The 24353-nt window shown below is 45.0% G+C and overlaps 1 protein-coding gene across 1 annotated transcript in view; it reads left to right on the top strand.

The window, feature by feature from the left end:
- Nucleotides 1-1039: 1039 nt before the first annotated feature.
- Nucleotides 1040-24353, top strand: part of CUZD1 (CUB and zona pellucida like domains 1) — a 59376-nt gene continuing 36062 nt past the window's right edge. Inside the window, exons 1-3 of the mRNA XM_077455594.1 lie at nt 1040-1195; nt 13920-14049; nt 23492-23694. Of these exons, the coding sequence (XP_077311720.1) occupies nt 1042-1195; nt 13920-14049; nt 23492-23694 (487 nt within the window). The 5' untranslated portion in view covers nt 1040-1041. The remainder of the gene's footprint in view (nt 1196-13919; nt 14050-23491; nt 23695-24353) is intronic.

The raw sequence follows: 24353 nt of genomic DNA, 5'->3' as shown, positions 1-24353 counted from the left end.
ACATGCAAAGGAACAGGAAATGAGGAAGGGGGCAAACACTTTTTCACACCACTGTACATCTTTTCCTGGAGCTAGTACCAAAGCCCTATTTTTGCTGCACTACCAAAGGGGCCCACGGTCCCTGCCTGAAAAGGGCATTTGCTATGGTCTGACTACGCGCTTGTCAGACCATCTTTTCAGTAATAGCTAGTCCTGGGAGTTGTAGTTCTAGAAGCAAGTCTGTGTTGAAGGTAGAAGGAGAAGTTTATATATACCGTATGTATATAGTTGAGTCCCTGAAGATCTCTTGCTGATCAAGTGGGCATCCCATAACAACCCTTCCCCACCCAAATGTATTTCCCTAAAAAAAAAAAAAACAAAGCTGCTAGGACTGCTTCTTGTCTCAGGAGTGATTGGGAAATTCATGTGCCTGGCCATGCAGGGTGGGAGATAACCAACATTCACCAGCGGCTCCTGCAGGGGTAGCACTACAAACACAATTTTGGTAAGTTCATTGGCCCCTGTCTAAAATTGACCCAAGTAGGACCCAAGTATTGACCTAATGTTTGCATGTGAAGGATTGTAAGCTCCTTAGGGGTAGGGACTGATGTAAATGTACAAAATGTAAAGCTCTGCGCATATTTCTAGTGCTACATATTGTAAATATCTGTAGTAACTAAAAAGAAGACCGTGAAGATTCCATTTAACAAAGGATGTAAAGGTAAGTATAATACATGTATTTTAAAGAGATGCTGAGGTCAAAATACATGTATCCTAATAGTGTTTTCTTTATACAACCAGTCAGCCTGGTCAACTGGTGTATCACCAACTGGAGGCGGATAAATCCTTTAAACTTCTGTACCTTAAAGTTTACATTACACAATTCTGTTTCTGGCCCAAAATGTTTATTACAGGACACGTATGAGAATTGAACAGGTGTTGGTTTCCTGCATATGCCTCTTGTTTGCTAGCGTGATAGACAATGAGAATTGCCATCTGTGACTATCACAAAGTGCTCCAATGAAAACTTACGAAGGACGGGTCAGGTCTGCAGGCCTGTACATGTATATAAATAATTATTTACTTTTCTTTCAACACCATTCATGTGAGTTCTGGACGAACGTCTTCTCCAAGATGTCTCCAGTAGGGCCACTAATTGCCTTGCTCCTACTCTGCGCCTCTTCACTAGCTGAAGAGAAGGCTGTCAAACCTGAAGGTATGTAAATATAGCAACTGTCTTATGATTCTAGATCAGCCATTCTCAACCTTTATAACATTAAAAAAAAACTTTTAAATAACTTTCTGGTCTCAGGGAACCAATGCTAATAATTGTGTATCTACAGCTCGTTTTACTGGGAATTGCTATTTACATTTGTGGCAAATGGGAAGAATCTCCCTACACTTAGGGATAGCTAAAAAATCATTGGAGGAGGAAATTATTCTTTGCTCAAGGACCCCCTAGCAACATCTGGAACCCTGGTTACTCTCTTGAATACATTTAAGAATATTCTTGATCTCCTCACTATGCGCCAGGCCATGAAAGTGCCTCTAATCAGTATACTTTGTTGTAAATTTGAGGGCAGGTTGTTGAATTTGCCATGAAGTAGAATCAGTAGGGTAAAGGGTAAAATATATTCCGATTCCAGTATATTATTTGTATAGGAGGAGTTTCCCAATAGCCATACAATGCCTAGCCTAAGCAAGCATGCCCCTTAGTCTACCTGTAAAGTGCCACATCTGTGTGATGTGTAGAACAGTGCCGCAGCAAAATTATATTTCTAAAGGAAAAAATGTAATTTAAACTTGCTGTAATGTAATGTATTGGATGTAATGTATTGCTAGCTCCCGGCAACATTCAGTAGTTAAAAAAAATCAGGGAAAAAATTGGCGCCCTTGCCTATATAAGCCCTTGTACACACGGTCAGACATTCCGACAACCAAATCCGTCGGATTTTGTCCTACGGATTTTGTCCGACGGATTTTGTCCGAAACTGTTGCATACACACGGTCGGACAAAATTGTCGGAAAATCCGATCGTTCAGAACGTGATGACGTTATTTCGTCACAATGGGACTACGTTCAGGCTAGTAGCCAATAGCTTTGGTGTAGGAATTTGATCTGAGCATGCGTGGCACTTTGTCCGATTGGAATTCTCTACAAACGATCGGACAAAGTCCGATCGGAGCATGTTGTCGGAAAATTTTACCGACAAGTTGGAAAACTTGGTCCGATGAAGACCACACACAGTCGGATTATCCGACAAAATGGTACGATCGGACACATTCCGTCGGAATCTCCGACCGTGTGTACAAGGGCTAACAGCTTTCACAGGCAAGAGACAGCAGTCACCGAGAGGCCTCCCGCGGAGGTATTTTGTTTTTTGTTTTATTTTTCAGGTCCGTCAGGCGGCGTGATTGAAGATGGATGTACATCACTTTTTATTTATTTATTTTTATTGTGGTTTTTACTGTTAGACACTTTTTGGTGAATGGGTAGGAGTACAATGTACCCAATAACCATTTACATGGGGGGGGGTCAGGATCTTGGGCCCCCTTGTTTGGCATCGAGTTCCCCTTAAAATCCATACCAGACCCCAGTCAGGTGCATGTTTTGGCCAGTCAGCAGATGTCAATGCACTGCGATGTCTTATGCATTATTGGGGGCTCCACAGCGCTTGAATTTACCACGAATGTCCCATATGTTCGGTTTGTTTGCGAGCAAACTAACGCCCGACTCGAACATCGGGACCATCCCTAGTTATGTTGTAGAAAAAAACTACCAATTTTCATTTTCTTTTTGACTAACAGCTCAAAACAGGCCACGTAGCAAAGTCACAATTGTCTAATATCTCACGCACTCTACCTTAAATCGGTGCTTCATCCAGGTTTCTTCAACCAGGTTTAAAAAAAAATATTGTAGCTGTTGACTTTTAATAAAATTACGCTTACCTGTCTAGGGATCCAGAGCTGTCCTCCTACTGTGCTGTGTGGATGGTCCCACAGCTTCCTAGGACCTGTGACGTGTCCTAGAAAGTTGGAGGGGGAAGAACCTCTGGTGAAATTGTCTAGACAATTCCAGTGGAAGTGGGAGTAGGTAACTATGAAAATTAGGTACCTACTCCCTTCAAAAAAAAAAAAAGTTACAAAAAGAAGAAGAGGAAGGTGGGCAGAAAGTAGAACTTCCCTTTAGAGTGAAATTCTGCTTTAACATATATATATTTGAAATCTTATTAGCTTTCCCATCTCAAATGTTTCTATTACCAAAACTATGTAAAATAAGGGCCTACCTAAGGCATCCAATCAAATTGGATGAACTTAACCACTTTCAGACCGGACCATTTTGCTGGTAAATGACCAGAGGTCTTTTTACACTTTGGCACTGCGCTGCTTTAACTGGTAATTGCGCGGTCATGCAATGTTGTACCCAAACAAAATTTGCGTCCTTTTCTTCCCACAAATAGAGCTTTCTTTTGATGGTATTTGATTGCCTCTGCGATTTTTATTTTTTGCGATATAAACGTAAAAAGACCGCAAATTTTGAAAAAAAATGATATTTTCTACTTTTTGTTATTAGAAAAATCCAATAAACTCAATTTTAGTCATACATTTAGGACAAAATGTATTCAGCCACATGTCTTTGGTAAAAAAAAAGTCAATAATTGTATATTTATTGGTTTGCGCAAAAGTTGTCACATCTACAAACTAAGGTACGTTTTCTGGAATTTACGCAGCTTTTAGTTTACGACTGCCTATCTCATTTCTTGAGGTGCTAAAATGACAGGGCAGTACAAAACCCCCCCAAATGACCCCATTTTGGAAAGTAGACCCCCTAAGGAAATTGATAAGAGGCATGTTGAGCCCATTGAATATTTTATTTTTTTGCCTCAAGCGATTGAATAATGACAAAAAAAAAATTTTTTTTTTTTTTTTACACAAAGTTGTCACTAAATGATATATTGCTCACACATGCTATGGGCGTATGTGAAATGACACCCCAAAATAAATTCTGCTGCTTCTCCTGAGTACGGGGATACCACATATGTGGGACTTTTTGGGAGCCTAGCCGCGTACAGGGCCCCGAAAACCAAGCACCGCCTTCAGGCTTTCTAAGGGCGTCAATTTTTGATTTCACGCCTCACTACCTATTACAGTTTTGAAGGCCATAAAATGCCAAGATGGCACAAAACCCCCACAAATGACCCCATTTTAGAAAGTAGACACCCCAAGCTATTTGCTGAGAGGCATGTTGAGTCCATGGAATATTTTATATTTTGCCACAAGTTGCGGGAAAATTACAAACTTTTTTTTTTTTTTTTTTTTTTCACAAAGTTGTCACTAAATGATATATTGCTCATGCATGCCATGGGCATATGTGAAATGACACCCCAAAATAAATTCTGCTGCTTCTCCTGAGTACGGGGATACCACATATGTGGGACTTTTTGGGAGCCTAGCCGCGTACGGGGCCCCGAAAACCAAGCACCGCCTTCAGGCTTTCTAAGGGCGTAATTTTTTGAGTTCACTTCTCACTACCTATTACAGTTTTGAAGGCCATAAAATGCCAAGATGGCACAAAACCCCCACAAATGACCCCATTTTAGAAAGTAGACACCCCAAGCTATTTGCTGAGAGGCATGTTGAGTCCATGGAATATTTTATATTTTGCCACAAGTTGCGGGAAAATTACAAACTTTTTTTTTTTTTCACAAAGTTGTCACTAAATGATATATTGCTCACGCATGCCATGGGCATATGTGAAATGACACCCCAAAATAAATTCTGCTGCTTCTCCTGAGTACGGGGATACCACATATGTGGGACTTTTTGGGAGCCTAGCCGCGTACGGGGCCCCAAAAACCAAGCACCGCCTTCAGGCTTTCTAAGGGCGTTACAGTTTTGAAGGCCATAAAATGCCAAGATGGCACAAACCCCCCCCCCCCCAAATGACCCCATTTTAGAAAGTAGACACCCCTAAATTTAGGGGTACACTAGTGAGACTAGGTAATAAATGGCGGGTGCCCTGAAACTATAAAAAAATAACTAACCAACCAGCGTCACCTGTAACAGTTATATGGTGATCACTGGTGAAAGGGTTAACTAGGGGGCAATCAGGGGGCTTTATGCGGTAGTATATGGGGGTCCCTGGCGCTATAAAAAGCTGCGGCGAACCTAAATACCTACCTGCCTAACTAGCGTCACCTGTGACACTAATACAGCGATCAGAAAAACGATCGCTTATTAGGCTGGGTTCACACTGGAGCGATGCGGGAACGCCACGAATGCGCGGCGGGTTCCCGCATCGCATGCCTCCCGGCGGCAGTTCACACTGCCCTATGCGAACTGCTGGGAGTGTCAGTGAAATGTTAATGACACCCCCAGATCAGTTCGCATATCGCAGTGCGATCTGCAAACTTGGATCGCATGGTGTGAACACCCATGCGATCCGATTCTGCTGCGGACCAAAAAAAGGGTCCCGTGCGAGTTTGCGGCGGGTGCGGCGGGTGCGACACGAATTCAGCCATACTATCTGTATAGCTGAACTCGAATCGCACAGAGATCGGATGTGATTTGCACTGCAGTGCGGTGCGAATCACATCCGTTCTCATAAACCGCTGCAATGTGAACCCAGCCTTAGTGACACTGGCGACGGGGGGTGATCACGGGGTTAAACCTTTATTGGGGGGGTTAGGGGGGTACCTTAGAACTAAAGGGGGCTAACCCTAACTGCCCTAACAGTTATTAGTCACAAATGACACCTGCCGGGTGATCAGGGGGTTAAACCTTTATTAGGTAATAAATGGCGGGTGCCCTGAAACTATAAAAAAATAACTAACCAACCAGCGTCACCTGTAACAGTTATATGGTGATCACTGGTGAAAGGGTTAACTAGGGGGCAATCAGGGGGCTTTATGCGGTAGTATATGGGGGTCCCTAGCGCTATAAAAAGCTGCGGCGAACCTAAATACCTACCTGCCTAACTAGCGTCACCTGTGACACTAATACGGCGATCAGAAAAATGATCGCTTATTAGGCTGGGTTCACACTGGAGCGATGCGGAAACGCCGCGAATCCGCGGCGGGTTCCCGCATCGCATGCCTCCCGGCGGCAGTTCACACTGCCCTATGCGAACTGCTGGGAGTGTCAGTGAAATGTTACTGACACCCCCAGATCAGTTCGCATATCGCAGTGCGATCTGCAAACTCGGATCGCATGGTGTGAACACCCATGCGATCCGATTCTGCTGCGGGCCAAAAAAAGGGTCCCGTGCGAATTTGCGGCGGGTGCGGCGGGTGTGGCGGGTGCGGCGGGTGCGGCGAATGGCTGAACTCGAATCGCACAGAGATCGGATGTGATTTGCACTGCAGTGCGGTGCGAATCACATTCGTTCTCATAAACCGCTGCAATGTGAACCCAGCCTTAGTGACACTGGCGACGGGGGGTGATCACGGGGTTAAACCTTTATTGGGGGGGTTAGGGGGGTACATTAGAACTAAAGGGGGCTAACCCTAACTGCCCTAACAGTTATTACAGTCACAAATGACACCAATGCAAAAAAAAAAAAAAAAAAAAAAAAATGACATTGGTGTCACTGTGACTGGGGGGCAGGGGTAATTGGGGGGGTGATCGGGGGGTAAAGGGGGGGTGTGAGTGTGCCTGGCATGTTCTACTGTGTGTGGGATGTGTTGGTGCAACTCACTGATCCGCTCTCCTCCGTGTCGGAACGAAAAATACCGACACGGAGGAGAGAATACATCACTTCCTCTCCTGTGTTTACATTACAGGAGAGGAAGTGATGTCACCGGGGATTTCCATTCGTCGGGAGCGATCGCGAGGGGGTGGCCATGAATGAATGGCCGTCCCCTCGTCCGGGATCGCTCCCGAACGAAAACCGACCGCCGCAGGCACCGGGCGGGGGCCCGATCGGGCCCCCGACCCGCGGGAGGCAAAGGACGTACATATATGTGCTTATGCCTGCCCGTGCCATTCTGATGACGTACATCGGCGTGAGGCGGTCGGCAAGTGGTTAAGCAGCCACTCACAGTACAAAGTTGTTGGCCGAGGAAATTGGACAGTCAGATTTTGGCATGTGTGGTGAGATTAAAGCACCGCAAAAATAGCCCTCCACTATTTCATTGTAATCATCACCGGGAGGGGGGTCACATTTTATATCAAAGTTACATACAGTAGATATCAATTTTATCTACTTTATGTTTTTTTTTTTTTTAAAGGATCAGATAACATTTGGATTTTGGAATAGAGGCACCACCCAAAATGTTCAAGTGGAAAATGTAGTTTATTCCAAGAATAAATTAAGTACAAAAGCTAACATGTTTCAGGGGCCAGACCTTGCCCCTTTCATCAGGAATTGATGAAATATAGATACAAAGCATGCGGACTTATGCCCCATACACACGACCGGACTTTCCAGCAGTCTAGGTCCGACGGTCTTCCCGACGGACTTTCCGAACGAACAGACTTGGCCACACAAGAATGAACTAAGTCAGTTCGAAAGTCCGTTGATGATGTAAACGGGACTAAACAAGAAAGTTCAATAGCCAGTAGCCAATAGCTTCCCTTGCGTCGTATTCGCCGGACCAGCACACAGAGTCCGTCGAATAGATTTGAAACATGTTCTATTTCTAGGTCCGTCCGATCGGACTAGCCCACACACGATGGGATTGTCCGACGGGCTAATCCCTTTGGACCTAGTCTGCTGGAAAGTCCGGTTGTGTGTATGTGGCATTAGGGCGTGATAAGTTTTAAGAATAGTGTGTTAACACAGCAACACTGATCAGTTCAAACCAGCAGCGTTGATGACGTGGCCTGGTCTGGCCAACAAAATGTGTTGGCTTTTGTACTAAATTTATGTTTACAATAAACTTAATTTTGGACTTGAATATTTAGTGTGGTGCTTCAATTCCAGGTCCAAATTTTTCCTTCATAACCCAGGTAGACTATGGTAACTTTTCCTTGTGCAGAAACTGCCTACCTATCATTTAGATGCCCCCCAGTGAGATCACAAGTATACTATTGACAGCAACATAAATATAAAAACTAACAATCAACATTATCTCCTGCTCCAGCAACCCACCCCTTAAAAAGAAGTAACAAAATGGCAGATTCTCCAAATTCAACTTCTCAACACTCCAAAAATAAAAAAATAAAAGTTTTCATAAGTTCTACTTTACATTACCCACTGGGTTCTTGTAGCTGTCAGACACCCCACAGTAAGATGTACCACCCTCTGTCCTCCACTATAACATCTTATTCCTGGATTGTAGCTTCATTCTCAGAGCCACATTTTCTATAATGTAAAATAGATATATAGGCGGTCCCCTGGTTACAAACAAGATCGGGTCTGTAGGTTTGTTCTTAACCACCTCAGTACAGTGCAGTTACACCCCCTTCCTGACCAGACCAATTTTCAGCTTTCAGCGCTCTCACAGTTTGAATGACAATTACTCAGTCATGTAACACTGTACCCATATGAAACTTGCGTCCTTTTTTCCACACAAATAGAGCTTTCTTTTAGTGGTATTTAATCACTAGTGGGGTTTTTATTTTTTGTGCTATAAATAAAATAAAACGTAAATTTTGTGAAAAAAATGCCTTTTTCTTAGTTTCTGTCATAAATTATTGCTAATTAGTAATTTTTCTTCATAAATTTTGGCCAAAATTTATACTGCTACATATCTTTGGTACAAATAACCCACATTAGTATATATTATTTGGTCTTTGTGAAAGTTATAGAGTCTACAAACTATGGTGCCAATCACTGAAAATTGATCACTTCTGATCAGGCCTTCAGTACATCAGGTGTATCTCATTTCTTGAGACACTAACAAGTCAGGAAAGTACAAATACCCCCCAAATGACCCCTTTTTACAAAGTAGACATCCCAAGGTATTAAGTAAGTAGCATGGTGAGTTTTTTTAAGTTGTCATTTTTTTCCACAATTCTTTGCAAAATGAAGATTTTTTATTTTTTTTTATTTTTTTTTACTAAATTGTCATATTATCAGGTTATTTCTCACACACAGCATATGCATACAACAAATTACACCCCAAAATACATTCCGCTACTCTTCCCGAGTACGGCGATACCACATGTGTGAGACTTTTACACAGCCTGGCCACATACAGAGGCCCAACATTGATGTAGTACCTTCAGACGTTCTACGAGCAAAAATGACGCATCTCATTTCTCAACCACCTATTACACTTTTGAAGTCCCTGGAGTACCAGGACAATAGAATTTCCCATAAAATGACCCCATTTTGGAAAGCAGACACCCCAACGTATAATCTGTGAGGCATAATGAGTCTTTTGAATGGTTAATTTTTTTCCAGAAGTTTTTGGAATATGTGGAAAAAAATTAAAACGCATTTTTTTTTTACACAAGTTTGTCAATTTATAAGATATTTCTAACACATAGCATGTATATAGCAAAAATTACATCCCAAAATACATTCTGCTACTCTTCCCGAGTACGGCAATACCACATGTGTGATACTTTTACACAGCCTGGCCACATACAGAGCACTAACATTGATGTAGTACCTTCAGACGTTCTACGAGCAAAAATTACGCATCTCATTTCTCAACCACCTATTACACTTTTGAAGGCCCTGGAGTACCAGGACAATGGAATTTCCCATAAAATGACCCCATTTTAGAAAGCAAGCACCCCAACGTATAATCTGTGAGGCATAATGAGTCTTTTGAATGGTTATTTATTTTCCAGAAGTTTTTGGAATATGTGGAAAAAAATTAAAACGCATTTTTTTTTACACAAAATTGTCAATTTATAAGATATTTTTAACACATAGCATGTATATAGCAAAAATTACACCCCAAAATACATTCTGCTACTCCTCCCGAGTACGGCAATACCACATGTGTGTGACTTTTACACAGCCTGGCCACATAGAGAGGCCGAACATTGAAGTAGTACGTTCAGGCGTTCTAGGAGCATAAATGACACATCTTATTTCATTCCTACCCATCACACTTTTGAAGGTCCTAGACCACCAGGACAGTGCAATTACCCACAAAATGACCCAATTTTGGAAAGCAAACACCCCAACGTATATTCTATGAGACATGGGCTGCAAATAGGTACTCGGGTACTCTGATGGGCTGGAGATAGGTACTCGGGTACTCTGATGGCCTGGTGACAGGTACTCGGGTACTCTGATGGCCTGGTGACAGGTACTCGGGTACTCTGATGGCCTGGTGACAGGTACTCGGGTACTCTGATGGCCTGGTGATAGGTACTCGGGTACTCCGATGGCCTGGTGATAGGTACTCGGGTACTCCGATGGCCTGGTGACAGGTACTCGCGTACTCTGATGGCCTGGTGACAGGTACTCGGGTACTCTGATGGCCTGGTGACAAGTACTCAGGTACTCTGATGGCCTGGTGACAAGTACTCAGGTACTCTGATGGCCTGGTGACAAGCACTCAGGTACTCTGATGGCCTGGTGACAAGTACTCAGGTACTCTGATGGCCTGGTGACAAGTACTCAGGTACTCTGATGGCCTGGTGACAAGTACTCTGATGGTTTGGTGACTGGTATTTGGGTACTCTGAAGGGCGGTGACAGGTACTCATATGGACTGTGACAGGTACTCGGGTACTCAGATGGACTGTGACAGGTACTCGGGTACTCAGATGGACTGTGACAGGTACTCTGGTACACAGATGGACTGGAACAGGTACTCGGGTACTCAGATGGACTGTGACAGGTACTCGGGTACCCTGATGGACTGTGACAGGTACTCGGGTACCCTGATGGACTGTGACAGGTACTCGGTACTCTAATGGACTGTGACAGGTACTCGGTACTCTAATGGACTGTGACAGGTACTCGGGTACCCTGATGGACTGTGACAGGTACTCGGGTACTCAGATGGGCTGTGACAGGTACTCGGGTACCCTGATGGACTGTGACAGGTACTTGGTACTCTAATGGACTGTGACAGGTACTTGGGTACCCTGATGGGCCGTGACAGGTACTCGGGTACCCTGATGTGCCGTGACAGGTACTCGGGTACCCTGATGTGCCGTGACAGGTACTCGGGTACCCTGATGTGCCGTGACAGGTACTCGGGTACCCTGATGTGCCGTGACAGGTACTCGGGTACTCTGATGTGCAGTGACAGGTACTCGGATACTCTGATGTGCCATGACAGGTACTCGGGTACTCTGATGGGCCGGGACAGGTACTCGGGTACTCTGATGGGCCGGGACAGGTACTCGGGTACCCTGATGGGCCGGGACAGGTACTCGGGTACTCTGATGAGCCGGGACAGGTACTCGGGTACCCTGATGTGCCGTGACAGGTACTCGGGTACCCTGATGTGCCGCGACAGGTACTCGGGTACTCTGATGTGCAGTGACAGGTACTCGGGTACTCTGATGTGCCGGGACAGGTACTCGGGTACTCTGATGTGCCGGGACGGGTACTCGGGTACTCTGATGTGCCGGAACGGGTACTCGGGTACTCTGATGTGCCGGAACGGGTACTCGGGTACTCTGATGGGCCGGGACGGGTACTCGGGTACTCTGATGGGCCGGGACGGGTACTCGGGGTACTCTGATGGGCCGGGACGGGTACTCGGGTACTCTGATGGGCCGGGACGGGTACTCGGGTACTCTAATGGGCCGGGACAGATACTCGGGTACTCTGATGGGCCGTGACATGTACTCGGGTACTCTGATGGGTCGGGACAGGTACTCGGGTACTCTGATGGGCTGTGACAGGTACTCAAATACTCTGATGGGCTGTGACAGGTACTCAAATACTCTGATGGGCTGTGACAGGTACTCTGATGGACTGTGATTGACAGGTACTATGAGGGGTGGTGACAGGTCCTCTTTATTGGGGGGGGGGGGGGCAATCAGTATGTTTGGTGTACACTGTATGCGGTAACGAGATGTTACCGCAATCTCCTCCTCACACACGATCGGTGTGTGAGGAGGAGAACCCGGTAACATCCCGTTACCGCGGTTTGTTTACATTTGAGTGATCGGCTGTGAAAGGATCACAGCCGATCACGTGGGTAAACAGCCGGCCAATGGCTGTATACCAGCGTCGGTGACGAGCAGTGTTCCCGGGGAACACGCCGCCACCGACGTGCACGCGCAGCGCGCTCGCGATCGCGCCGTGCACGTTCGGGGTGTTACCATCTGTGATCGGCCGTGACTTCATCACGGCCGATCACGTGGTAAACAGCCATAACGAATGGCTGTTCACCCCCTTCGGTGGCGAGCGGTGTCTCCGTGACACGCCGCCACCGAAGAAACAGGGATGCGCGCGCACGATCGCGCGCATTCCCTGTTTAAACGGGAGGCCGTCATATGACGGCCTCCCACCACAATAGCTGCGCCGCCTGGCCGTCATTTGACGGCCGGCGGTCAGCTACTAGTTAAGTTGAATCTGTTTGTAAGTCAGAACAGGTATATTTTTTAACCGGTTCCCAACCAGCGCACGCCAATGTACGTCGGCAGAATGGCACGGGCAGGCATAATCTCTAATGCCATCGCAAGCGCGCCGCCGTGCGGGTCGGGACCCCCATGAGTCTGGTCGTGGGTCCCGTGGACTCGATCGCCGCGGGCATACCCGCGATCGTCTCACGGGGCGGGTGAATGGAGAGATGCCGTTGTAAACAGCATCTCACTGTTCTGCCTAGCAACTAGTGACGCTGATGGACTCTGCTCCATGTGATTGGAGCAGAGATCAGTGTTCACTAAATGAAAGCCCAGCCCCCAACAGTTAGTAACACACCTCTAGGAACACTTAACCCCTACACTGCCACCCACTGGTTAACCCCTTAACTGCCAGTGTCATTTACACGGGAATCACTGCATTTATATAGAAGTGATTGCTGTATAAATGACAATGGTCCCAAAAATGTGTCAAAAATGTCCGATGTGTCCACCATAATGTCGCAGTCACAATAAAAATCGCTGATCGCCGCCATTAATAGTAAAAAAAATTAATAAAAATGCCATAAAACTATCCCCTATTTTGTAAACGCTATAACTTTTGCGCAAACCAATCAATAATCGCTTATTGCGATTTTTTTTTTTACCAAAAATATGTAGAAGAATACATATCGGCCTAAACTGAGGGGAAAAAATGTTTTTTATATATTTTTGGGGGATATTTATTATAACAAAAAGTAAAAAATAATGTGTTTTTTTCTTAACTGTCGCTCTATTTGTGTTTATAGCGCAAAAAATAAAAACCGCAGGGGTGATCAAATACCACCAAAAGAAAGTTCTATTTGTGGGAAAAAAGGACGTCAATTTTGTTTGGGAGCCACGTCGCACGACCGCGCAATTGTCAGTTAAAGCGACACAGTGCCGAATCGCAAAAAGTGGTCTGGTCTTTGACCAGCAAAATGGTCTGGGGCTGAAGTGGTTAAGCATAGCTCCAGACAAAAAAACGATTTTTAAGATTTTTGGATAGCATAGGGAAGGGTTATCACCCCTGTAGCATTTGTTTTACTGTTTGTGCCCCTTATTCAGAAGATTTCACCTCACTTTCTGTTCCAATGAGAATTGGATTTTGAGAATGTTGGGTTGTTGTGGAAACAAGCCTTGGTGATAATAAAGCATCAGTGGAGGTACCTTTTACCCATAATAACGTTTACAAGAGTGAATTTACCTTCCTAGGGGTAGATTTCCCCTCACTTCCTGTTGTCTCCATCCGTTTGTAAGTAGGAGTCGTTTGTAAGTCAGATGTTTGTAACTAGGGGACCGCCTGTACATCCATCGGGGATTTAATGGGCTCAGGTGTAGACATCTAACCACCAAAGGTACAGTATACAGTAAGCTGTTGGGTTATTTAGTCCACCAGCTTCTACCCAATGCTGATTTGTGAGATGAAAATAGACTGATTTATCATATGTTTTTTTTTTTTTTTCCAATTCAGCGCGATGTGGATCCAGCTTTTCAGAAGAATACAAACCTGTCCAGATCCAAGTTGCCCAAGACCTAGACTGTACCTGGGACATAGTGAGGCCAGCCAATGAGACCACCAGAGTAATCTTCTCCGTGCTTAAGTGAGAACAACTCAAAAGCAATGTGCTTAATGTAGTGAGCATTGTTCATTCTTCTGACCAGTCTAATCTGATGAAGGCTGAAATATCTTAGGTCACATCGGTGCTTTTGTTAATGTCATAAGATTTATAAAGCCAGTCAATGCAGTGGCAAACTATAGATGACTTATGTAGCCGCCTTTAACTTGATGTAAAATGGAAGCATGGCAGTGTGTTGGCACTAAGGATGAGCCGAACACCCCCCGGTTCTGTTCGCACCAGAACCTGCTAACAGACCTAAACTTCATGTGAACTTTAGAACCCTATTAACCACTTTCAGACCGGACCATTTTGCTGGTCAAAGACCAGACCACTTTTTGCGATTCGGCACTGCATCGCTTTCACTGACAATTGCGCGGTCGTGCGACGTGGCACCCAAACAAAATTGACGTCCTTTTTTTCCCACAAATAGAGCTTTCTTTTGGTGGTATTTGATCACCCCTGCGGTTTTTATTTTTTGCGCTATAAACAAAAATAGAGCGTCAATTTTGAAAAAAACGCATTATTTTTTACTTTTTGTTATAATAAATATCCCCCAAAAATATATAAAAAAACATTTTTTTCCCTCAGTTTAGGCCGATTCGTATTCTTCTACATATTTTTGGTAAAAAAAATCGCAATAAGCGATTATTGATTGGTTTGTTATAGCGTTTACAAAATAGGGATAGTTTTATAGCATTTTTATTAATAATTTTTTATTATTTTTTTTTTTACTAGTAATGGCGGCGATCAGCGATTTTTATTGTGACTGCGACATTGTGGGGGACCCATCGGACATTTTTGACATATTTTTGGGACCATTGTCATTTATACAGTAATCACTGCTATATAAATGCAGTGATTCCTGTGTAAATGACACTGGCAGTGAAGGGGTTAACCAGTGGGTGGCAGTGTAGGGGTTAAGTGTTCCTAGGGGTGTGTTACTAACTGTGGGGGGGTTGGGCTTTCATTTAGTGAACACTGATCTCTGCTCCAATCACATGGAGCAGAGATCAGCGTCACTAGTTGCTGGGCAGAATGGAGAAATGCTGTTTACACGACATTTCCTCCATTCAGCCGTCCCGTGAGACGATCGCGGGTATGCCCGCGGCGATCGAGTCCGCGGGTCCCACGACCGGACACGGGAGCGCGCCGCCGGTGGCACGCTCCCGATGGCAGGGCGGCACTGAAGATTGGACGTACATGTACGCCAATGTGCCTGCCCGTGCCATTCTGTCGACGTACATCGTCGTGCGCTGGTCGGGAAGTGGTTAAAGTCTATGGGACTCGAACGTTCAAAATCAAAAGTGCTAATTTTAAAGGCTTATATGCAAGTTATTGTCATAAAAAGTGTTTGGGGACCCAGGTCCTGCCCCAGGGGACATGGATCAATGCATAAAAAAGTTTTTAAAATGGCAGTTTTTTCGGGAGCAGTGATTTTAATAATGCTTAAAGTGAAAAAATAAAAGTGTAATATTCTTTTAAATTTCGTACCTGGGGGGTGTGTATAGTATGGCTGTAAAGGGGCGCTTGTTTCCCGTGCTTAGAACTGTCCCTGCACAAAGTGTAATTTCTGCAGGAAAAAGTAATTTTAAATCACTCGCGGCTGTAATGAATTGTCGGCTCCCCGTAATACAGAGAACAGTCATTGAAAGTCATTGATATAAAAAAAAAGCGTGGGGTTCACCCAAATTCAATTACCAGGCCCTTCAGGTCTGGTATGGATATTAAGGGGAACCCAGCGTCAAATTTTAAAAGAAATGACGTGGGATTCCCCCCAAATATCCATGAAGGGTCTGGTATGGATTTTAAGGGGAACTCCATTTTCTTTTTAAAATTTGGCGTGGAGTTCCCCCTAAAAATCCATACCAGACCCTTATCCGAGCATGCAACCTGACAGGCCGCAGGAAAAGAGGTGGGGACGAGAGAGCGGCCCCCCCTCCCTCCTGAACTGTACCAGGCCACATGCCCTCAACATTGGGAGGATGCTTTGGGGTCCCCCCAAAACCCCTTGTCCCCATGTTGATAAGGACAAGGGCCTCATCCCCACAACCCTGGCTGGTGGTTGTGGGGGTCTGCGGGTGGGGGCTTATCAGAATCTGGAAGCCCCTTTTAACAAGGGGACCCCCAGATCCCGGCACCTCCCCTGTTTGAAATGGTAAGGGGGTACAAAAGTACCCCTACCATTTCACAAAGAAAGTGTAAAAAATGTTAAAAAAACACACAAACACCGTTGGGAAAAGTCCTATATTAACAATAAAAAAATTTAAAAAAGATTCCAGCGGTGGTAATCCACTCTTGCTATCCGGCAACGGATGATCATCTCTCCGGGGTCCAGCGATGGCTGATCTGATCCAGCGATGGGTGATCTCTCCCTCCAGCGCTGCGCGTCCATCCTGTCTCCACTGGAGACACTGCGGGAATCCCGGCAGCCTGGCATGTCTTAGCTGAGGAGGGTGGGGTCAGGTGACGGGTGGCCCCGCCCTCCTCAGCTAAGGCATGTCAGGCTGCCGGGATTCCCTCAGTGTCTCCATTGGAGACAGGATGGATGCGCTGCGCAAGGGGAAAGCCGTGCTTCCCCAGTGACGTACGGGTGACCCCGACCCCCTCTGATGTAACAGAAACCTGTCCTCCCAATGTTGAGGACATGTGGCCTGGTACGGTTCAGGAGGGGGACGCTCTCTCATCCCCACCTCTTTTCCTGCGGCCTGCCAGGTTGTGTGCTCAGATAAAGGGTCTGGTATGGATTTTTAGGGGGAACTCCACGCCATTTTTTTTTTAAATTTGGTGTGGAGTTCCCCTTAAAATCCATACCAGACCTGAGGGTCTGGTATGGATATTTGGGGGGAACCCCACGTCATTTTTTTTTAATTGACGTGGGGTTCCCCTTAATATCCGTACCAGACCTGAAGGGCCTGGTAATTGAATTTGGGGGAACCCCACGCTTTTTTTTTATCAATGACTTTTAATGACTGTTCTCTGTATTACGGGGAGCCGACAATTCATTATAGCCGCGAGTGATTTTAAATGACTTTTTTTCCTGCAGAAATTACACTTTGTGCAGGGTCAGTTCTAAGCACGGGAACCATGCGCCCCTTCACAGGCATACTATAGACACCCCCCCCCCCCCCCCCCAGGTACGAAATTTAAAGGAATATTACACTTTTATTGTTTCACTTTAAGCATTATTAAAATCACTGCTCCCGAAAAAACAGCCTTTTTTAAAACTTTTTTTTGCATTGATACATGTCCCTTGGGACAGGACCCAGGTCTCCAAACACTTTTTATGACAATAACTTGCATATTAGTCTTTAAAATTAGCACTTTAGATTTCTCCCATAGACTTGTACAGGGTGTTTTGCGGCTTTTCCAATTTCCCGCGAACACCCCAAATTATTCGCTGTTCGATGAACAGGCGAACAGGCAATGTTCGAGTCGAACATGAGTTCGACTCAAACTCGAACCTCATCCCTAGTTGGCACTTATTTATCAAAGTGTCTAAAATAAGAACTTTGTTGCCTGATAAAATGGGATTTAAACCTGAACTAAACAATGACAGACAGTCTCAATTTACAAACCTGCACTTGTCACACTAATCTGCAAAGGTCTAAAATCAAAATAAAACAGTTTTCCTTTATTGTAAGCTTAGAGCCATATTTAGACATCATCCTGCCCTAGATGATCCTAAATTCTGACAGCCTTTGGTGCAAGCACCATTGCTTGTATCATGCAAAACTGCTAGCATATGCTATAAAAAAAAAAAAAATTACCTTTTATATAGAGCTTTTTGTCAGCTGTACTGATCATCAAACAAGAGAAAGAAGATAGGTTTTAAGTTGTGGGAACTATACAGTAGTTCTGACACCCCCAACCTTCTTTACATCCCTTTGCTCTGGAGTCCTCTTGCTGAATACTCAGAGGTGGTGTCAGAAACCATGAAATCAGACCGAGACAGAAGTACAGTTAAATCACACGTTTAGTAATAAAAGTAAATAGAACAAACATAGTCAAAACACAGCCAGAGTTCAGGAACCTGAACAGACAGTCAGATAAGCCAAACGTCAGGGAGCCGGAGATGAGCATAGTAAAACAGCAAGCAGGATCTGGAGCCAGAAGGGATGTCAGCCAAGCAAGTCTTGTAACAGGAACGCAGGAGTTAGTCTCTGTGATGTTGACTAAGGCAAAGGCAGAGATCCTCTAGACTGGACGGCTTAAGTAGGCAGGACTGACGAGCAGGATATCATCAACAGCTGAGTAACTGGGGAGAGAGAGGAGCTGGCAATTAGCCAACAGCTGAGCTAAACAATCAACATAAATTTTAATTGTAATCACTCTACTGGTATCACATAAGCATCAAGAAAAGCAAGACACAGCAAAAAAAAGAGAAATTTGTATCACTGGAGAGCTTTTACCAATCAAACCCATGACAAGCTGATATCAGAAATTAAAAGAGATCTCACATTTGACAATGGCCTGAAAGTGGAGGAAATAGTTTGGGTAGCTCCCCAAAGCCCGATGTACTGGAACACAGGATAGAGTATGGTTTTAAGGTACTGGGATTCATGAAAGCGGACCTTCACCCTCTTCCGCCACTTCCCTCCAATCTACCCCTCCTTCTATCCTCTGCAAGTATTCTGGCCCCGCTTCCCCGTGAACGTCAATCGCCTTAGGCAAATGGCATGCACATTGCCTGCTGTGCCTCCCGGAATGTCACATACCTAACAGTGGAGCCAGAGACGATGAGGGTGGCCTCTTGCATGGTTCCCATCCGAGCACCCCTGGTACTGGAGACAGGGACTGCTAGAACAGAGGAAGGGTGCAGGCGCCTGCCGGTGTCGGAGCGTGCTAAAGCTTACAAGAAGACACAGGAACTCTTGTCGTGGTGACGGGGAAGCTGATCACAAGACTTGTTCAGCGTGAGCCAGACAGGCAGGTTCAGGATCAGTTGCAAAGTCAGGAACAGGCAGAGGTCGGTAATGTGCTGGCAGTGGGGTATCCAATTAGGAGGCAAAGCCATAGTCATAAGTCCAAGCCGGGGACAGTAATATTGTCAAAAGGCAGATAAACAGACAGGGATGATCCTGAAGAATAGTCAGAGGGAAGCCGGGTTTCAGGAACAAGGTCAGCAGATATAAATAGTAATTGGGAACAAGCTGAAGACAATCCAGCACTGAAGCTAGGCAGACTCTCAGTTTAAATAGGGCGCCGTGCGCCAGGATTCGTGGTGAGTGCGTGCGCACACTATCGCACACATGCTCGTATGGATGCACCATTGCGCATGCCCGTTCCATTCCTTGCCCGTCTGTGGCTCTGCACATGGACATTCGTATTAGGGGAACAGGTATTAGCAGCTGCTGCATAGGAACGAGCACTTGCTGTACGAGTCCTCTGACACAGAATATGCACGTCACACATCCCAGGAGGCATAGTCTTCCATTCAGAAAAGGAGGAGGCGAGTGCAGATCCCTCTTTAATGACTTTGGAAGTTAATTTATCAAATATAGCAAAGTCTTAAAAGTAAAATGGTGAAACAAATACTCTGCCATGCTGATGACTTTCAATGTTTTCCTGGATAGAATGGCACCATTCGTTTTGTCATTTCTAGAACCCTTGCCTACGAAAGCTGTGTGGCAGATATATAAATGGTTTTATATTTTAGCCTTTATCCATGCTGTAAACTGCAAGTTCTAAATGAGTAAGTTGTACACAAAGTGGGTTCTTGAAGGTATCTCAGATAAATCAAGGGGTTCATTGACAAGCAGAAAGCATACTTCATACCCCCCACTTTATTTATTATACATACTTCATACAGGCCCTAATTACCACCATGTTGGGTTTCCCACAGTAGGTAATTACTCATATGACTTTATGCATGATACCTTCACGGGCCGACTTTATGTGCAAGTTTCTAATGCGACTGTTCCAAGCAAGTTCCAGGTAGCAACAAGGAACATTGTTGAGTGAAGTCTAGAGCCATCTGTAGTTGGCCTTATGAAGATAAAGGATAGACCTGCGTGCCTCCACCCGCTCTTCCTAAACAAGAAATACATCTCTTGACTTTAAAATGGATGTGATAATATTTAAATACTTTTTTTTTTTTTTAAACTATGCTGCTCTTCACAGAATACAACATTAAAGCGGTTGTATAGTCAAAATGTTAACTTTTACCTACAGGTACGCCTATAATAAGGCTTTCTTGTAGGGAAAAAAAATATCTCCTAAACCTTTACAGTTTAGGAGATATTCCCCCTGCAATGAGCCGCTGACTGCTTCGGCGCATGTGCACAGGGGATTCTCGTCTAAAGCCCGGCAGACGAACCGTGCCGGAAAGAAGTCTCCCGTGCGCATGCGCGGGAGTGACAAAATCGTGGATCCGGCCACTCATATCGCTGGAGCCGTGATACCCGGAAGACACGCTGAGGCGTGAACCAGGTGAGACACCAATGCCTCGTTCTAAGGTAAGTATTTCATAATGAGCTAGTATGCGGTGCACACTGGCCCATTATGCCTTTTACCTTACAGGGGTAGGAAAAAAAAGTGTCTGCGGGTTTACTACCGCTTTAAGGCTACTTTCACACTGACACACTTTACCGTCGATACAACACTAAAAATAGCGCCTGTAAAGCGCCTCTCCTGTGTCTCCAGTGTGAAAGCCCACGGTGCACTTAAACTAAAAACTAAGGTAAAGCGGCGCTAAAAATAGCGCCGCTTTACCAGCGTCGCCTGCCCGCCTCAGTGTGAAAGTAGCCTAAAGCAGAAGTAAACCCATCCATAAAACAGTTTGATTCCCGGAACATGCCGGAAATGTAACACTCCCATTGGTTGTGCTCTCAACCAAAACTGTCAAACCATCCAATGGCTGGTGTCATAACTGATCACATGTGCAGCATCATGGCAGTTGTAGATTAAACAGAAGCAAAGATGGCAGCTTCCTTGGCTGAAAACGATAGGGGGGGTTAAGTATAGAGAGCCCATAATTCAAATGTATTCAGCAACTTATTGATACTATGGATAAAATGAGTGTAACACTACTAGTAGCTTCAAGCAAACAGAAAAGGGTCTAAAAAAAATGTCCAAAAAATGTTTTAAAAAACAGCAAGAGGCACAATGCTTACAGCAAATGTGATGTGTCCAATGTGCTGATGGCTGCAGAATTCATTGAAATCCTCCATTCTTAGATTCCCCCAGGCATCATAATCTTCTGGTGCCATGGGGGTTATTTATGCTGGGGGCCCTGTTACATGCACTAATCAGGAGTGACAACTGTAAAAAAAAAAATGATATGATCTACAAAAATGGCAATAGAAACTGGATTGGTTTTCATGGTTAACTTTTTTGGGTGAAGTGGGGAAGAGTTAGGCCGCGTACACACGGGCGGACTGTCTGGCCAACTAAGTCCGTCAGACAATCCGACAGACAGTCCGTCCTACTTTTGAATGAACGGACTTGACCACACACGATGAACAGACAGTCCGCTGAAAGCTTGCGCGATGACGTGTACAGCACGTACGACGGGACTAGAAATATGACGTCCAATACACTGCAGTGCAACCTTCGGCCGTGTAAATCCTTTCTGAGCATGCGCCATACTTAGTCCGTCCAACTTGCCTACACACGAGCGGACTGTCCGCTGAAACCAAAGTTGGACGGACAATATTACGGAAATTCCGAAAGACTTAGTCCGCCAGACTGTCCGCTGAAAAAGTCCACTGAAGCCCACACACGAGCGGATTGTCCGCTGAAACACGTTTCAGCGGACCAAGTCCATCAGACAGTCCGCCCGTGTGTACGCGGCCTTAGACTCTGTCAAGTCTTTATTGCTGTCTGTGTCCCCACTGGGAAGATCCCCCACACTATTTGCTCAGGTGATCACTGTCTTCAAAAAGAGAAAGTGAGGGTAAATCCAAAGTTTTATGCCCCATACACAAGATCGGATTTTCCGACAACAAAACCTTGTATTTTTATTTGAAGGTGTTGGCTCAAACTTGTCTTGCATACACAGGGTCACACAAATGTTGGGCAAAACTTCAGAACGTGGGAACGCGGTGACATACAAGACGTACAACGAGCTGAGAAAAGGGAAGTTCAATAGCCAGTGTTATCTGAAATTCCGAACGTCAAGAACACCGTGACGTACAACACGTACGACGAGCTGAGAAAAATTAAGTTCATTAGCCAGTACGGCTCTTCTGCTTGATTCCAAGCATGCATGGATTTTTGTGCGTCGGACTTGTGTACACACAATCGGAATTTATGACAACAAGTTTTGTTGTCGGAAAATTTGAGAACCAGCTCTCAAACATTTGTTGTCGGAAAGTCCGATCGCGTGTACAGGAATAATGTCGCGTACACACGGCCAGACTTTCCAGCAGAATAGGTCAGACAGAATCATTCCATCGGATAGTCGAATCGTGTGTGGGATAGTCCGATCATTTTTCTTTAAAAAATTCAGACGGACCTAGAAATAGAACATATTTTAAATCTGTCCAAAGGACTCAATTCCTATCGGGAAAACCGGTCATCTGTATGCTGGTCCGATGGACCAAATACAGCGCAAGGTTAGCTATTGGCTACTGGCTATTGAACTTCCTTTTCTAGTCCCGTCGTACGCCATCACGTTCAAAGCAAACGGACTTTCGAACAGACTTTATTCTGTTCGTGTGGGGGCAAGTCCGTTCGTTCGGAAGTCCGTTGTAACTCCGTCGAAAATCCGTCGGGAAGACCATCGGACCTTTTCTGCCAGAAAATCCGGTCGTGTGTACACGGCATAAGAGTTATCACAAGAACAAAAGCTGAGGGGAAGTCTTCCAATGGAGACATCTACACCTGAAACAACTGTCTAAAGGCCCGTACACACAATCGGACTTTTTGACAACAAATATGCAAATTAGCTGTTTTAAGGCAACATCCGACCGTGTGTACGTTCCATCGGACAAACTTTTTCGGTTTTCATCGGACAAAAGTTCGCTCTGCAAAGAGACAAACTTTTCAACAACATAAGTCCGATGGAGAAAAGTCCGATCGTGTGTACAGAAAGCCATCTTTACAAACATGCATGTTAAGAACCAATGCAAAAGATCAGACAATACAGAAGTTGACCAAAGGTGGCAGTAAAGAGCAGAAAAACCACGTGATTTGGTGAAAGTTGGCTGAAAAAGTCCGATCCTATGTATGCTTAACAAGTTCACGCCCAACTCCCTTTTGTACAGAAATCCACGGGAAAGTTTGTTTAAAGTCCGATCGTGTGTATGAGGCTTTAGAAGGGAATTCCTCTTACTTTGGGAGATCTCCTCTAATTTCCAGCTGCACATCTGGGACAGGAAAAAAATGTATCTCTCAATGGTAGACTACAAAACTAAAATAAAAAATGCTGGCTATACATGTACTGTAAATGTTTTCTTCTTATGATAATGTTCTTCTCTTGCAGCCTGAATCCATCTGCAGACTGTTCCCAGGAGAACGTAACTGTACTGGATGAAAATTTAGAACAGCTTGGGGTGTTGTGTCCAAACTCTGATAGGATTGCTGAGTTTGAATCTTCAGGCAATGTGTATATAAGAGTGAGCACCAATTCAGATTCTCTTACGAGGACTGTATACTTCTTTTTTTACTCCCTCAGTGTTGCAAATGGTAAGTTGAGTAGTCTCTTTTCTTGGGCTTAAAGTGTATGTAATATGGTTAAAGTGATTCTAGAGGCAGAAGTTATTTTTTTTACCCTAATGCATTCAGCAATGTGCATGAGAGCAGCAGCTCTCCCAGGTCTCTCCCTGCTCATTGGCTCACACAGTGAGCCAATGAGTAGAGAGCAAGGGAGGGGTGGAGAAAATGGACAATGTCCATTTACAGGAGCGAGGCTCGGGAGCGAGCCTGCTCAATTTCCCCCATAGCAAGAGGGAGGAGAGGAGCCAGGACTGCCAGTGGGGGCCCATAAAGAAGAGGAACGGGGCTGCTCTGTGCAAACCCATTGCACAGAGCAGGTATGTAGAACATGTTTGTTTTTTAAATCACATCCTTTAGAACCACCTTACGCCCACTGTCGTTTTTTTTTGCTGTCTCTCTGGGGGGATTTTCATTCACTCTCTCTCCAAGAGACGAGACAAGACAGAGCAGAAGGTAAGAAGCGGTCTCTTCAAATCAAAGAGATATCCCCTATTAGACAGTTGTCACCAGAACAGGTGCCTCCATTGGAGGAGTTCCTATCACCCGTTGTTCATGCAACAACTTATGCTGCGTACACACGACCGTTTTTTCCGTCAGAATAAACTGACGGTTTTTCCAACGGACTTGCC

This window comes from Lithobates pipiens, unplaced genomic scaffold, assembly GCF_037356315.1.
Source record: "Lithobates pipiens isolate NorthernLeopardFrog02 unplaced genomic scaffold, aLitPip1_a1.2 Scaffold_25, whole genome shotgun sequence".
Lineage (NCBI taxonomy): Eukaryota > Metazoa > Chordata > Amphibia > Anura > Ranidae > Lithobates > Lithobates pipiens.
Note: the sequence above shows the minus strand (reverse complement) of the source record. Positions and strands in the feature narration are given on the sequence as shown.